Source organism: Chiroxiphia lanceolata, chromosome 14 (genome assembly GCF_009829145.1).
Source record: "Chiroxiphia lanceolata isolate bChiLan1 chromosome 14, bChiLan1.pri, whole genome shotgun sequence".
Lineage (NCBI taxonomy): Eukaryota > Metazoa > Chordata > Aves > Passeriformes > Pipridae > Chiroxiphia > Chiroxiphia lanceolata.
The window spans coordinates 9,130,397-9,144,807 of NC_045650.1; the positions used below are offsets into that span (position 1 = coordinate 9,130,397).

Below are 14,411 nucleotides of genomic sequence, written 5' to 3' on the forward strand. Positions count from 1 at the left end.
AAAACACATATCAATCCAGAAATATTTTGGGGGCTCTGTATGTAGATACTGCCTGTGCATTGTTGGTGTAATTATCTGGTCTCTTGGTTCATTTCATCTGTCTAGCCATGGAAAATACACTTTGCATTCAGCCACTAGCTTTGTGTCACAGAACCTGGAGCTTCCTGTTAAACTGCACACAGCTATTCCTTGGTGGAGGCTGCAGAGAATAGTGAGAGAACTATTTTGAATTCAGATGCAGGAACTTGGGGTTTTCCCATCTTGTCACTCAGTGCTTTAAATCTTTTCATTATATTTTGTTCTAAAAAAAAAAAAAGGAAGATTGCAACACGGAAAATTCAGGCTATTGATTCTCAACTTACTCCTTTCTTGCAAAGACTGCACTATTATGTTAACAAGAAAAGTATGTGCTTAACATAGGGAATATGCCTATCCTGATAGTCCTGTCTAGACAGTAAGGTCTAGTGTAAGGCAAGGTTCTGATTCCACCCTAACCTGGGGACAGAATGTCATCGTGCATTGTCATCCAGCTCTGCGAGCTCATCTTGCTGTGTGTTTTCATTTTAAGTGGTAATAATTCTGCCTGGGTAGTCTTTTACCTATAGCTTGCATTGCAGCATCAGTGAATGGTTAAATTTGATTTTCATTTTTTCTTAAAAATTTACAGCTGCCAAAGAGACACAAATCCTTGAAAAGGAGAGAAAAGCAAAACTCCAGTATGAAAAACAGTTAGAAGAAAGGCAGAGAAAGCTAAAAGAAATGAAGCAGAAAGAGGAACAACGGAGAGCAGCAGTAGAAGAAAAGAGGAAACAAAAAATAGAGGAGGAAAAGGTACAACATGTCAAAGTTCTATACTTTTTAAGAAACTCTTTCATTATTTTCCTACATTATCATGGTCTGAAGTGGTGGGAAATCGAAAACTGTGGAAGTGGTGAATGTATCAGAACATGAAAGTGTTTTCCACATCAGTATAATGGGCTGTGTAGACATATGCCCTCCTTCCCCATACAGCTTTAGCTGTACTCGAAGCACTTGGGACTTCAGGAGCTGTGGTTGCTCTTTGGCCACTGGTTATTTTTCACACAACCAAAAACCCTACCTTGTATTCCCAGATTTCTACATTCCTTCAGTGCACTTTGTAGAGTCTGTTTGTTAATCAGTGTGGGTGACAGGTCTTAGACTTCTCTTATTTCTGTCTTGCTTCCTGGGAGCCCTGATGTGGCCTGAGAGTCTCCCATTCTTTCAGTTCTTCTAAATTAGAGCTCATTACTATATGATGAGCAGTTGCTGATGTTATCTGTGTAGTTACCATTTGCTGCTTTGAACTGTGTGGTGACTGTTGTCACTGGGCTCTTTGCCTTTGCTCTGACTGCACACGGACCAGCAAAGCAGTATTTGATTTCTGGGGCTCATTGCAAATGGACAGAAGCTGAAAGCAGGAATAAATACATGAAGTTATTCCATCCCTTTCGATGAGGAGCTCTGCTAGTGCATTTGAAATGTGATGGGAGTTCTGAGAGGGTTCATTTCCAGGGTGTCAGCATCACACATCCACGCTTTTGTAAGCTGGGTGTAAGAACTTGCTGTGGGTCACTGGGGAAGAGCCTGTAAGCCTGGCTGGCTGCTTCTTTGGAGTCCAGCTGTTGTTACATTGTTCTAGCAGTCCATCTTTACCCTTTTTGACTTGCAGTACAATGGTATTTGGTTTTCTGTAATCAGCTCCTGGGTGTGATCAGATTGATATTCCATTTGAACTTCATGGAATAGTTTACATTGCTGGAGAACAGAAATGTTTGAGTGGGCTGTGACTGCAGTCCAGTGCTGCATCATCTCTTTAAGCAACTACTTTATGCAAAAAGCATCCCTTCTACGTCAAGAGGCGTCACCTTTACATTTATTACATTTAGTCATGTTATCTTGAGGATGGTGGATATGTTTTAAGTGGCCACCTGGGTGAATAATCAAGAAAGGCAAGAACTAGCTGATGAGTTTGATTGTTGTTAACCTTGTCTTTTACTAAGTCCCTGGAGATGACCTTCTACGTAGAGATTTATGCATGAAGAATCTGGCAGGTGAGAAAACAGTGTGGATTTGACCTGTAAACTGTGCCTTCAGGCAGAAAGTGAAAACAGATCTTTACTTTGCAGAAAGAAATCACTTTTAAAGAAACTAAGCTATCTTAGGTCAATTTTGCCAGCAAGATACCATCTACAATTGTAAATTTAGTAGATAGGAATATATAAAAAATGCATAGTCTTCAGCATTATTGTTTACATTCAGCCAAGTCTCATTTAGTTAATCATCTTTCTTAAGAGCAGAAGCAGCAGCACAAAGTGGTTCTCTGCCTAAGAGTCTTGAAGACCACTAGCCACGTCTATGATTGAGATACCTGTCTTGTCACAGCTACTCAGTTATTCTGTACATCTGTGCAACTTTACTGTATTGATGTCTTGAATTTGTTTCTGTTAGTAAAGTGAAGCCTCTGTCTTTAACTATGACTGAAGAATTACTGCGCTGCAGGTACCTCCTTGGAAATACAATACAGATTACATAATGTCTGGGTACTTTGGCACCTTTAGCACTCTAGTTCAGGTTTCTCTAACAGAGGGGAAGCATAACTTTGTATTTCAAACAAAAACTTCTAGTTTTATCTTTTGTCAGGGAGCAGAATCCTCCTCCTTTCCTTCCAAGTTTATGTTGTCTGTTTTTCACTGTGACTGTTTTAGTTTGTGTTGTGAAATGGTGTAGAAAGAAGGTGAAAGTTGTGTCTTCAAGAGGGAGAAGTGGCTGGATAATGAGTTCCCTTGGCATCTCCCTGCAGTGTATCAGCAGTAAATACTGCTTCAAAAGATCACTTGGGATATAACTATTTCAGAAGAGAAATCTGTTGTTGACACGTGTGGAAACCTGGCTGGCAAGAAACTGTCTTACAGTTCATCGTTATGCACAAGAGCTGAAGCTCCTCTGTTAGCAGTTACTAGTTGTGAGACAGGAGCAAAAGCTTCTTTCAGCCCCCTTTGTCCTGTCAGCAGTGGTTGCTGAGTTGATTCTGGAGTTGATCGGTCTTTTTTTTGCAGTTTTGCCTTTGTCTTGATGTTTCTGGTTTCATCATATGTCTCCTAATGTCTGTTAAGACTTGGGTCAGTGTTTGTATAGTTCTTTGAAAATACAAATAACTTCTATTTGTTATTCTATAATGAGAATTCTTATCACCTTTTAGAAATAACATCAGAATATAAATAGTTTAAAGGGTAAGCAATTACTCTTGTTCAGTTTGGGGTTCATCCCTATTTAGAAAATAAGTAGTGCTGTTTACTGAATAGGAAATCTGTTTGGTGGCTATTTTAAGTAAAGAGTAGAATAGATTATCTGTGGTTTAGCTCAGCCTAATCATGTTTGCAGTGTTTTGAAGCCATTAATTGCCCTCAACATTCTTTACACGATAGTTTCTTTAACAAAAGCTTGTTAATCAGGCAGCGTAGGTAAAACATTATAAATCATACGGGGGAGGTGGGTCCGTGTTTTGTTCTCTGCTGTAGCTGTGCTTCATGGTTACAGCTTCATAGAGATGTTGTTTGATAGGAGAGATATGAAGCAGTTATGCATCGTACCTTGGAGCGGAATCAGCGGCTGGAAACACGGCAGAAGAGATGGTCATGGGGAGGATCTGTAACTCCAGATTCAGAAAGTAAACCAGGTAAGCAGCACATTTTCTAGTAGGCCTAAAATCACAGAATATTATATGTGAACACTGGCAAATGCAGCACTATTCGTAGGGATCTGGGCATCCTTTACTGTCTTGGATCTTAAAGCAGGATCTACGGGTAGCTAATGGGGAAAGAATCATATCTGTGCTTGCCCTGAAATGCTGCTCAGACTTAGAGCTGGTTTTGACCTTGAGAAGAGCTAGAGAGAAGCCCCGTGGCAAATACAAGACCTGGCAGAATTGTATTGCCAGCCCCCAACCCTCAGATAGGGGGAATTGTAATGTATAATGTTAAAATAATTCTGAGTCCTTCAAATACAGTACACGTAATGGAGTATTAAGACTAGTGATAAAAACAAACAAACAAACAAACCTAGTTGTATTGTAATATCACATCTAACATGTTTTAAACACACCCTTAGAGCTACAGCATGCTTACTGATTACTTGAATGCCCAGTCATGGGTAATGAGGTTCAGTGGGCACTGCCCAAGCTTCTCAGAGCATGAGTTCTATTCTGGATTAAGTGATGTGTTTTAGCACTCTTCAGTCTGAGCTCAGATCATTTCCTGTTCCACACAATTAACTGTGTTTCTGCTTGTAAACATTCTAAAATCAGACTAGCAAATCAGGATTGCATTGGAAGAGATCTTTTCACTCACTACCTGACTGGAAGACCCTCCCAATAAGTAACTTAAGTTATTGTCAAGGAATAAAATAAAAGAAAAAATGCTTCAATTCAGCAGATCTTCTGTATTGATGGAACTGTACTGAGTTTGTTTTAGTACTGTCATCTTCTGTCAACTTGAGTGTGTGTTTACAACATTTGAAAGTACTTTGACATGTTATTGTTATTTTTTGATTAACTTGCATTTTTTACTATTTGACCTCGTGACTTAGTTTACAAACCTTCTTCTTCTACAGAACAACAGAGCACAGATGAAGGTGGAACTGGTGGTATTGATTTCTAAAATGTTCTTTTTCTGTTGTTTTACACTTACTACTAACCTTTTAAACTTGAGTTCTTCTTTCCCTGAAACTAAGGAAAACTAGCTTCTTGTAGATCTTTTCCTGGATCTTGGCCAGCTATGCAACAAATGTGATCCCTAAGCAGAAGGCAGCCCTCCTTGTTTTAACTATCCCTCCCAGCTAATTCAACTACAGCTTAAGTCATGGCATTCTGAGGGAATTTTCAGGGACAGGATCTGTGCATTTGGGTTTTTTAAGATTGCTGAATACAGTGTGGGTAGGAGAAGAGAAATTCTTAGGGGCAAGTATTTGAATAAAAATTAGTTCACTAGTCTGGGTTTTTAAAAGGCAATTTCAAATCCTTTCATTGCTGCCTAATTTGCAAAAAGTACATGGTAGGGCTTGGTTTGTTTTCTTGCTTTGTTTTACCAGCAATTGAAGTAACATTTGCAAAATCAAATGGTATTTTGCTGAAAGGGAATGAATCCTTTGTGCATTTTGATACTTTTTCCATGAAGGGTTTTGCAAAATCAGATCTGTCCAATTATCTAAAGATAATTGTATACATTAAATGTGTTTTCATTGGATTTCTGGCACTTTCCAGAGCAGAGACTGAGCCATTCATAGAAATGCTTTGAATCACTGATATATTTGTCAAGGCTATATGTTTAATAAGCAAAATTATTTCTTGTAGCTGATTGGAGATGATGATAACTCTCAGCTGAGACCCAGCTGAATCTGAGTCCTGACAGTCTGTGCATGCCCACAGCATTACTAATGCAATGCAGCTGTTCTGTAACAGAGACAAGTGAGACTCCAAAATGCAATGAAAGTCTGACTGAGTATGATTTAACTACTCTGGCTTATTCTGGCAACACAGTAGAAGCATGTCTGTTTTCTTAACTTCTCTATTCTCTTATTCTGCACAGCACAAATCGCTAATTTTCTCCAAAATTAGCCAGTTTGGCTGGATTGGCTTACCTGTTTTACATGTGTTCCTTGGATATATATTTAGATCCAGTTGCTGTATCCCACGTTACCATTTATCATTTAACCTTGAAACTGGGAAATCACATTTGCCTTACATGTTTAAGAAATCACTGGTTTTTCCTACCTTATTTTAGATCTAAACTTAGTAAAAAACATAAAATAACGTTCTTTGCTCTCTTCTAATTGATGTAAGGAAATGAGCCTTGTCTGTCCTTTTTATTGTGAAGGAAGGTCTTCAGTGCTGCTGAAGCACATTTAAGATAAAATGTCTTCAAACACAAACACTCCTGATATAATAATAGGTGCTTAAGCTGGAACTTACGCATCATAAAGTAGCAAGAGGAGGAGCAGATTGTTCAGCTACAATAGATCAATTTGGATAACTTGGCACCAATTTGGAAAAAAAATTGCTATGGAGATAAACAGATAATCTAGTGTCTTAGTCAAACCCTTGTAGCTTTCACATTGTTTTAAATTTGTATTTCATTTTATGTTACTGTTTCAAGCATGCAGTCCTCATACCTGAGGTGGATAATGTGGAACCCTGGTTGGTTTTACACTTCTCATATTTATTCCTGTTTCAGGGTAATTCTTTTTAACTTTCTGAGAGCCCATCAGGTAATTATTATGAAAAATCTACCCAAGCCATGTAGGATACTTAAGTCCAGCTGACTTTCTAAAAAAAATCCCTATTTGGTCCATTTCACCTTATATTTATGTAATTGCAGGAAAGACAATTACCTTTTGTTTTACTCTGAAAAATGACACTATATAAGCTCTGCTGCATTACATCATTGGGGCCGAGTAGTGCACTGTCTTTAGCAGCATGTCTGGAGCAAATTTCAATACAATAGTATTTTTCCACATCAGTTTCTGTGGGATTTGGGATTTAAGCCCCATTTCTTGAAATGAGAGCCATTGGGGAAACAGATTTCAAATATTCATCTTAGGACAAAAGGCTTTCTTGTCTGTTGTATTTCTGTGCAAAAAAAATACAGAATCAGACATGTTTTCCATGAACTGGCTGTGTCAACAGTAATATTTAGGAATACTGACTGGTAGAGCAGAGCTTTTGGGTCATACAGTGTGCTCTGAAAAGTGAAACCCATGTAATTTGAACATTTCCCCAGCCATCGTTCTATAGGATGTACAGAGTGTGATTCACTGAGACCACAGCAAGGATCCTGCTGATGGCCTGAAATTTAAAAATTGATGAAAGCCCCAGAGTCAAATGTTACATTGATGACATTGCTGTCAGTGCTCAGATGAAACAGGCAGGGTGTGGGTCTGCCAAGAGAAATGGCCAGGCTGTGTAATAAAGCATCCTTGATGACAGAGCCCTGGTAAATGAGGCAGTTTAGTGGTGACTGCTGAGGAGAACTGGACATTCAGGTGCTTCAGGAGTGGAGATGTGCTATTAGAATAGAAATGGGGCTGCCAGAGCCTCTCCTTTCTAAATAAAGAGCTTCCTCATCCTAGTAGAAATTTGGAGGGAAGTGAGAGACAGCTAATCTTATTTTATGTAGCCTAATTTCATCCAAGCTCAAATAGGCTGTGCTGCAGCTCCCTCTCTCAGTGAAACTCTGTGAAAAGCCAGGATTGAAAGCTGCTCACTCTCATAGTGATTTTATTAAGACACCATGTGTCCAAGCTCCTTACCCAGTTTCAAGCCTTCCTGCATGGCAGCCCTGTGCTTCTTTGGCTCTGCTGCTGCACTTTCCCTCTTCCATTAGGAAAATACAGAAGTCTGGTATCATGTGGGCTGAGTGCTGTTTGCTACTTCCATTTCAAATCCCATGAGGGCAGTTTTCTAACTTTCCCCAAAGAAAGATATTTGAGATACTTTTTCGAAAGTTATTTTGTAAATAGCTACATAACCAGATTGACTGACTTGAGAATATCCTGTCTGTGTTCTAAAACTTTTTTTCTAGTGAATCATCCAAATCTTTAAAGTCTGTAGGAGCTGTCCTGTGGGTGAGGTAGGGAAAAAGTTGAGGCTGTCTGATCATATATTTGCAGATGTATTGATCGAAAAAGCACTGACCTCATAATATCTTAAGCAATTAATGCAAACTCAAATTTTCTGGAAAAAGAAAACTCAAATATCTGTATGAGCACCTTTTACCAACTAGATTTCTTTCTGTCAAGGCATCAATTGAGATAGTAGCTCATGCTGTCACCACTGTCCTCTGTTCCCCTAAAATATAGACTGATTTTTTTTTCCTTGTCCGAACAGTCATATTTAGCCAGTACTTTTCTTCTTTTGAGTTCTCTAGTAGAAGTGTCGTCTCTTATATCTTTATAAAACAGCACAGCCTGCCTCCAGAACTTGCAACCTTGGTGGAAAAGAATTAACTTTGTTCAATATAATTTTTCTTAAGACAAAGTTCTCGTTTTGCCATCTGGGTCTCAGTAGGTGATAGACCAAATCTCAGATGTCACGCAAGTCCTGAAGTCCTAGTTTGAACCAACGGAAATTTGTGTGAAGTGTTCATGATGTTTGCAGGCCCTGGACTCTCTTGAGTTCAAGCAGGAGACTGGATTTCCTTTTAAGAGCAGACACTAGGGGGAAACCTTTGCCTTCCAAAACGCCCAAATACGTGAATTATGTGTTTCCTGATTTTCGTATATAAAACCTCTTAAGACTGTTTAGTTATCCCAGCTCTCAGGCTTCATTCATGAACTACCCTTTTTTTTTCTTCTTGTTATGTTGGGAAAATATCCACTAAGCTCAGCTCTTCATTTCTTAACTAGATTCAGTAGATTTCCCTTTCTCCCTCTTGTCCTGTGTAGACTTTGCTCTTGTTCACTGTCCCAAGAGCTTCCCACAGGGCTGTCCATAGCAATCCTTATTTGCTGACTCTGGCTGTAAGGGGCTGTTGTAGCTTGCTGGCAAAGGGAAAAGATGCTGCCTCTGTGGTGAGTAGTGCTACTTTGTCCTTTGGTGCTTCTGCCCTAATGAGTTCAGATTAATCATCTTTGCTGTCCAATATGACAGTGAAATCGATTATTTGTGTTTGATGTATAGAATTCTGTGTGTTTGTTAACCTGATCTGCACTGCTTTGTGTGCATTAATGTTTTCTGCTTAGTGAGTTTCTATAGCAACAGGTACGTGCTTTTCCAAGGCTTTTATACTCTGGAATAGTGTTCATCCTGAAAGCACATTATTTGAAATTAAAAAACCGTTATTTATCTGACTTGGAATAAACTTGCAATTCTGCCACGCGAGATGTGATTTATGTGTATATATCTGTCTGTGTATATACACATACAGAAAAGAATGCTTCTTGTGGCATTTTCAGAAGAGCTGCAAAATAGATGGGAAACATGAACTTAAGGGATAGCTTCTAGAGAAAAATTGGAAATTTCTAAAATACTTACAGAAACCCTTGGGAAGTAATCGGGAATGCTTTCTTGCCTTTCCTTAGGACTTGATTTTATCCCTCCAAAATAATTTGGTTTGGTTTGGTTTATTAACTAGCGATTGAAAAACTGTTTTGACATACCTGTGTGGAAAGAATGAAGAAAGAAATTATTGCATTTCAGGTTTTATTGTTATTCTCTGTTTCTTACCAGTCTAGTAACGACACACAGCCTCAGTAGCTTTTGTCTTTACACATTAGGAGCACAGGGTTTAAAAATCCCTTGTATGCACATGTGCATGAAATCTTGGCACAACTCCACTAAACTCTGCCTTTTCTGTGCATGTTCCAACTGGTGCTAATGGTATCAAGTCTGTTCAAAGGAAAACAAAATCATTTCTGTTTCTCACTGAGCAGAAGTGAAAGTAGCTTTCAGGATACAATGCTTCCAGAGTGAGCTCTCAGCAATATGTGAAAGGTTCTCCCTCAGGTATGAAGGTGAGTTCTAAAGTCAGCACTTCTCTCCACAGGCAGCAAACGCTCCACGTCCACAGCCAACCTCAAACAGGCAGAAGGTGCCGTCAACAAACGGTTGTCGTCGTCTGCGGCGCTTTTAAACGCCTCTGATCGAAGTAAGTGTGTTTGTGTGGTACTGCTGAACTGGGGCTGGGGAGGAGACAGGAGGTGGAATGATGTCCTCCCTCCTCCCTTGCTGTGTGACTCACTTCATATTTTGATCTCAAATGCATTTCGTGCAATTTGTTAATCCAGCTTGACTGTTGAGGGCTTTGACCCAGTTGATGTGACCTCTCTTAGAGGAGAAGAGTAACGGTAAAAATTGCTGGTTTTTTATTTTTTCATTTCTGTAATTGTGCTACTAAAGTCAAATCTTCGTAAATGATTGATTCACAAATCACTTCCCATCATCTTTACAGGTTTGCATGCCTTAATTCCCACCCTAAAATTTCAGCAAAGTAGAAATAGTACATAAATAAACTTTGCCTTGTTCTGTTAGACAGCTTCAGTCTTTTGATTGCCTGTGGAAAGGAAAAAATCAACTTAGTTTTGACATAGTTCTAGTGTGCCTGTACTCTGTAGACACACTTTCTTTTTACTATTAGAATTCTGCTTTAACTAAATAGAGAAGGATGCATGAAAAATAATGTCACCTGTGGGAGTTCTTTTTGGAGATGGTATTGCTTTGACCTGGAGTTCTATCATGATTGTAGCCATAGTGTGCAGCTCTGACACAGCTTCCTAGCCCAATAATTTAGTGTAATCTTGATACTGATACTCAAATTATGTATTTCTTAAGCTGTTAGTGCACACCACTGCTTGCAAGCATTCTGGGTTATTTTCTGTTCCAGTGACTACCAGGGAATAGTTGCTTCCAGGCCATTTCTGTTTTCTTATTTTTTTTTAACGGTTTCTGAAAGTGTTTGCACTCTAGAGATGGATCATTTACCAATTTCTGTGGCCTCCAGTCTCACTTTGAATTGCATCTTTGGGGTGGATGAAACTCCTGACTGCAGCATGTCATGTTTAAAATGTGTATCACACAACTAGTTTTAGCAGGCATGTAGAGAATGAGAGAGTTCTCTGGTTTTTTCCATTCTGCTAAACCTGTGCATGTGAGTCTCCTCTCTACCATGATTTACAGAATGTATTGGGATGGGGCAGAGGGCAATCAGCCTGCTGGAAATTGAAAAAAATAATTATGAAACACAAGAAATTGTCCTAATCTACTTGTTAAGATAAATAAAAATCATTCATATGAGCACATATCAGCTTGTTTTAGCCTGAGATTTCCTTGTGGGGAATCTTCCCAGAGTTTCATAGGAGCCTGCCTGTATTCCAAATGTGGGGGGGGTTGATTTTGATTTTTTTTTCTTTTTACAAAACGATGAAAAACATGAAAAAACTAAAAGCTGTTTAATACAAAACCAGATTCAACTAGGTCTGTGCTGCAGTGTTCTGCTAATCTGCAGCCTTTGATCAAACAAGCTATGCCAGAAGAATTCCTGACACAGACACAGAGCTAAAGGAACTTTCGCTGGTTCATGTTGGAAGGTGATGCAGCATTATAACTTGTGCTCATACTCTGTGTGCCTGGTAGGGAAATCAGTGACTATATCTGTACTGGCAGGGGCTCTGAGTCACTGGAGGCTGCTTGTGACTTTAAATTATATTTATATATGATGTGTCTGGAGGGTTCAGCTCTGAGTATGAGTCAGAAGCAGGTCTGTAAAGTACAAATTAAGCTACTAACAAAGGAAGTCACTAATTATCAACTAATTGGGATTGCTTTCAAACTTACTGTCATACCCTGAAATCCTTTGTGAATCCTTAATCACTTTGGAGGAAAAATTCTTAGGTGGCCTAAATACAACAGATTTGGACAGGACTCCAAGTGATCTATGTGGTCAGGATGTAGAGGTTGACTTAGAGCAATCCTGTGCTCCTGATCTGTTGCTCAGGGAGAAATGGCTGTTTGGTAACAGGATGGGTAAATTCAGGGGACAGAAAATACAGTCTCAGAATTAACCAGATTGCTTCTGTTGTGTGTATGTGTGCTTGGGAAGGCAGAGGAGAAGAATGTAGAAATGAGAGGAAGATGCTTGTCCATGGATCAGTGGAGTATTTCATCAGTTGTGTTCTGTGTTAATTCTGAGCTCACTCATACAGAATGTGAGCAATGGCCTTTTAAAATTCTCATTTATTTTAAAAGGTGTATAAGGATGACCTCAATAGGTCAAACAAGAATCTGTTGTGACTGACATCCTGCTGCTGTGATCAGTAATATGCTGGAATATAAGAAATAATGCTTTATATAAAGTGATTCTTCCCTGATCCAGTTTTGCTGCTTCTGAAGAATTCAGTATCATAAAGTAACTTAATCATTCTTCTCTATCTTAAGGAAGTGGGGCAGGTGTTGGAGGGGACCTCTGGGCTTTTCAACATAATTAATCCATACACTTTCACTTCCAGGTACCACAAAGAGAAGTGCCTCATTAAACAGACTGAATAACAAAGTTCCTCTACATTCCCAACAGTCAGCACTCAAAGGTTCGCAGGGGGAACAGAAAGGTGCTAGAAACCAGTTTGTTTTGAGAATTGGGAGGCAGCAAATGGGATATTTGAAGTTGACTTTAAACCATGTCCCAGTTTCATTGTGACTGTTTTCATTCAGGCATTCATGTGGTCTGTGCACTGTGGCATAGATATTGTTATGCTCATTGCAGTGCCAGATGTTGGGTAACTGTCTCTGTAAACCAGCCTTATTCCTCTGAAAAGTGGAAGGGTGGGGGGAGAGTAGACAAGTGGTAGCCAAATCATTTAGCTCATGAGAAAACAGTGCTTCATAATGATAGATTGATGTTTTTAGCTGATTGGCAGAAGCAAAGCATGGGATGGCAATTTAGGAAATCACATATTTATGTATCTTTTTAAAAATAATTTTCCTTACGCTTGGTCTCTAGGAGGAACAGAAAAGAAGAGGAGCACATCTTTGAGTAGGATGAGTAGTAAACCCCAATCCTCTGCAGAACTAGAAAAAGTGAAAAAGGAAGAAAAACCAGGTGGTTGTTTCATAAAACTGAATTATTTTTTTTTTAAGCCATTCATAGTAAAGTTTATATAGGCTTATTTTCACTAGTTTTCTGGTGAAACTTTTTAATGGCTTTTTAGTTACCCAGTGTTAAAATTGTAAATGGTAAAGGTTAAATTTTTCCCTTAAGACAAAAAAGAAATCCTCTAAGGAGGCCTTTGTTAAATGGCACTGCAAGCATATAACAACACATCTCTCCACTTAAGAGAGCGATGTATTTGAACGCTGGTAGGTTTAAATGTAAGAAATGGTAAAAATGTCACTGATCTGTTCACTTCTTAGTCAAATCTTACCTTTGCTTTCTAAGCTCTCTTTCATTCCTCAGTTTAAAAGCAACTTCTCTGTTCCTGCTGCTGGCCTAAACCTTGTGCATGCAAATGAAGGAAGAAACCTGTTCTCACTTCAATCTCTTTTGGTCTGTGTATTCCCCACTAGGTTACAAATAACCTCTTCCTTAGGAACTCTTCCTAAAGCTGAAGACTAGCACCTTCTCTGACACCTTTTCCCTTTGAGTTAACAGTTCTGAAACTTTCCTTTTTAGCAGCTGTTGCCAACAGTGGAAATTACACTCTGATTCAGAACCTTTCCTGTATGGGAGAAGGATGGGTGCTGTCCATGTGGATTTGTGTGTGCAGATGATGCCTGATGATAACTGCTCGCTTTGACTTGCAAGTCTTCTGTTCATTGTGTCAGAACAGCCTTTCCTGCAATCCAGAGAATGTAGCTCTGAAGAGCTCAGTCAAAAACTTCTCATACTTTGACTGAATTCAGCATTCACTTCTGTTGTACATGTGCCAGTTTCTGCACGTTAAAATTACTGCTATTAAGCAAGCCAAGAACGAGACGTGCAACATAAGAGATTGCAGTGTTTAACCCTTCCGTACTTTTGGTTTGGATTTCCCTCTCCATGACTTCAGTGCTGTTCTTCCAAAACTGTTACAATTTGCAACAAAATGCTCAGTGTTCCTTTGCTTGGTGTACTGCTTGTCTTTTCCATTATATGATTTCATGTTGGATCCTTTTTCATTTGTTCCTGTCATTCAGCTCGTCGCTCCCAGCTCAGTCCTCTGGACAGTAGCGTAATCAGTCGCCTCCTCGCCCCCACACAGGCCTCCCTAGCTAGGAGTAAAAGTGCTGCTACCCTATCGGCTGATGGACAGGATCCCTCAGGTAACAGGAGGGCAGCAAAGCCTCAAAGTTTTGTGCAGTTGCTCTTCAAGCAAGAACTTAGATGGTAGTTGCTAACCGTGCTACACTTCAGTGTGAATCACTTAATACATGGTTATATTACTTATCCGGTATTTTTTGTGGTCAGTAGTAACCAATTCACATGCTGTGTTGCGTGTTTACTTTACAAAACCTTAGAATGATACTGGATTTTAAACTCCAGTGCCAGTTTACTTGCTCTGCAGAGAAGCAGATGCTGGTGTTAGTTCTGGGTTTTTTTGGGGGGGGGAGGGTTTAACTGACAGAGATCTGCATTTGTACTCTCAAATGAATCTGAGATATACCAGTCAGAACAGTACTAGGAAATTAAAGGCACAAAACTCAAACCTGTAATTTCGAACTGCAAAACCTAAATTTCTTTAGGGGGAGAAACTCATGTAGGAACGTGACTATGGGGTTATGTTAAGTACAGGGAGCCTGAGCTGGCTTCGTTCAGGCTGTTTGTAGAAGTCAAGGCATCCTAGAAGGAGCAGAGGGAAACCCTGGCTGACTCAAGCAATTTTATATCAGTCCAGACTGATCTGATAAGCCCAGACTGGAGCTCAGTTTA

The 14,411-nt window shown here is 39.4% G+C and overlaps 1 protein-coding gene across 4 annotated transcripts in view; it reads left to right on the top strand.

Moving 5' to 3' along the window:
• Positions 1-14,411, top strand: part of MAP7D3 (MAP7 domain containing 3) — a 45,450-nt gene that overhangs the window by 15,122 nt on the left and 15,917 nt on the right. For all 4 annotated transcript variants that reach the window (XM_032701671.1, XM_032701672.1, XM_032701673.1 and 1 more), the window contains exons 4-10: positions 668-831; positions 3,583-3,697; positions 4,630-4,662; positions 9,558-9,659; positions 12,016-12,114; positions 12,507-12,605; positions 13,679-13,804. In XM_032701671.1, coding sequence (XP_032557562.1) covers positions 668-831; positions 3,583-3,697; positions 4,630-4,662; positions 9,558-9,659; positions 12,016-12,114; positions 12,507-12,605; positions 13,679-13,804 — 738 coding nt within the window. The remainder of the gene's footprint in view (positions 1-667; positions 832-3,582; positions 3,698-4,629; positions 4,663-9,557; positions 9,660-12,015; positions 12,115-12,506; positions 12,606-13,678; positions 13,805-14,411) is intronic.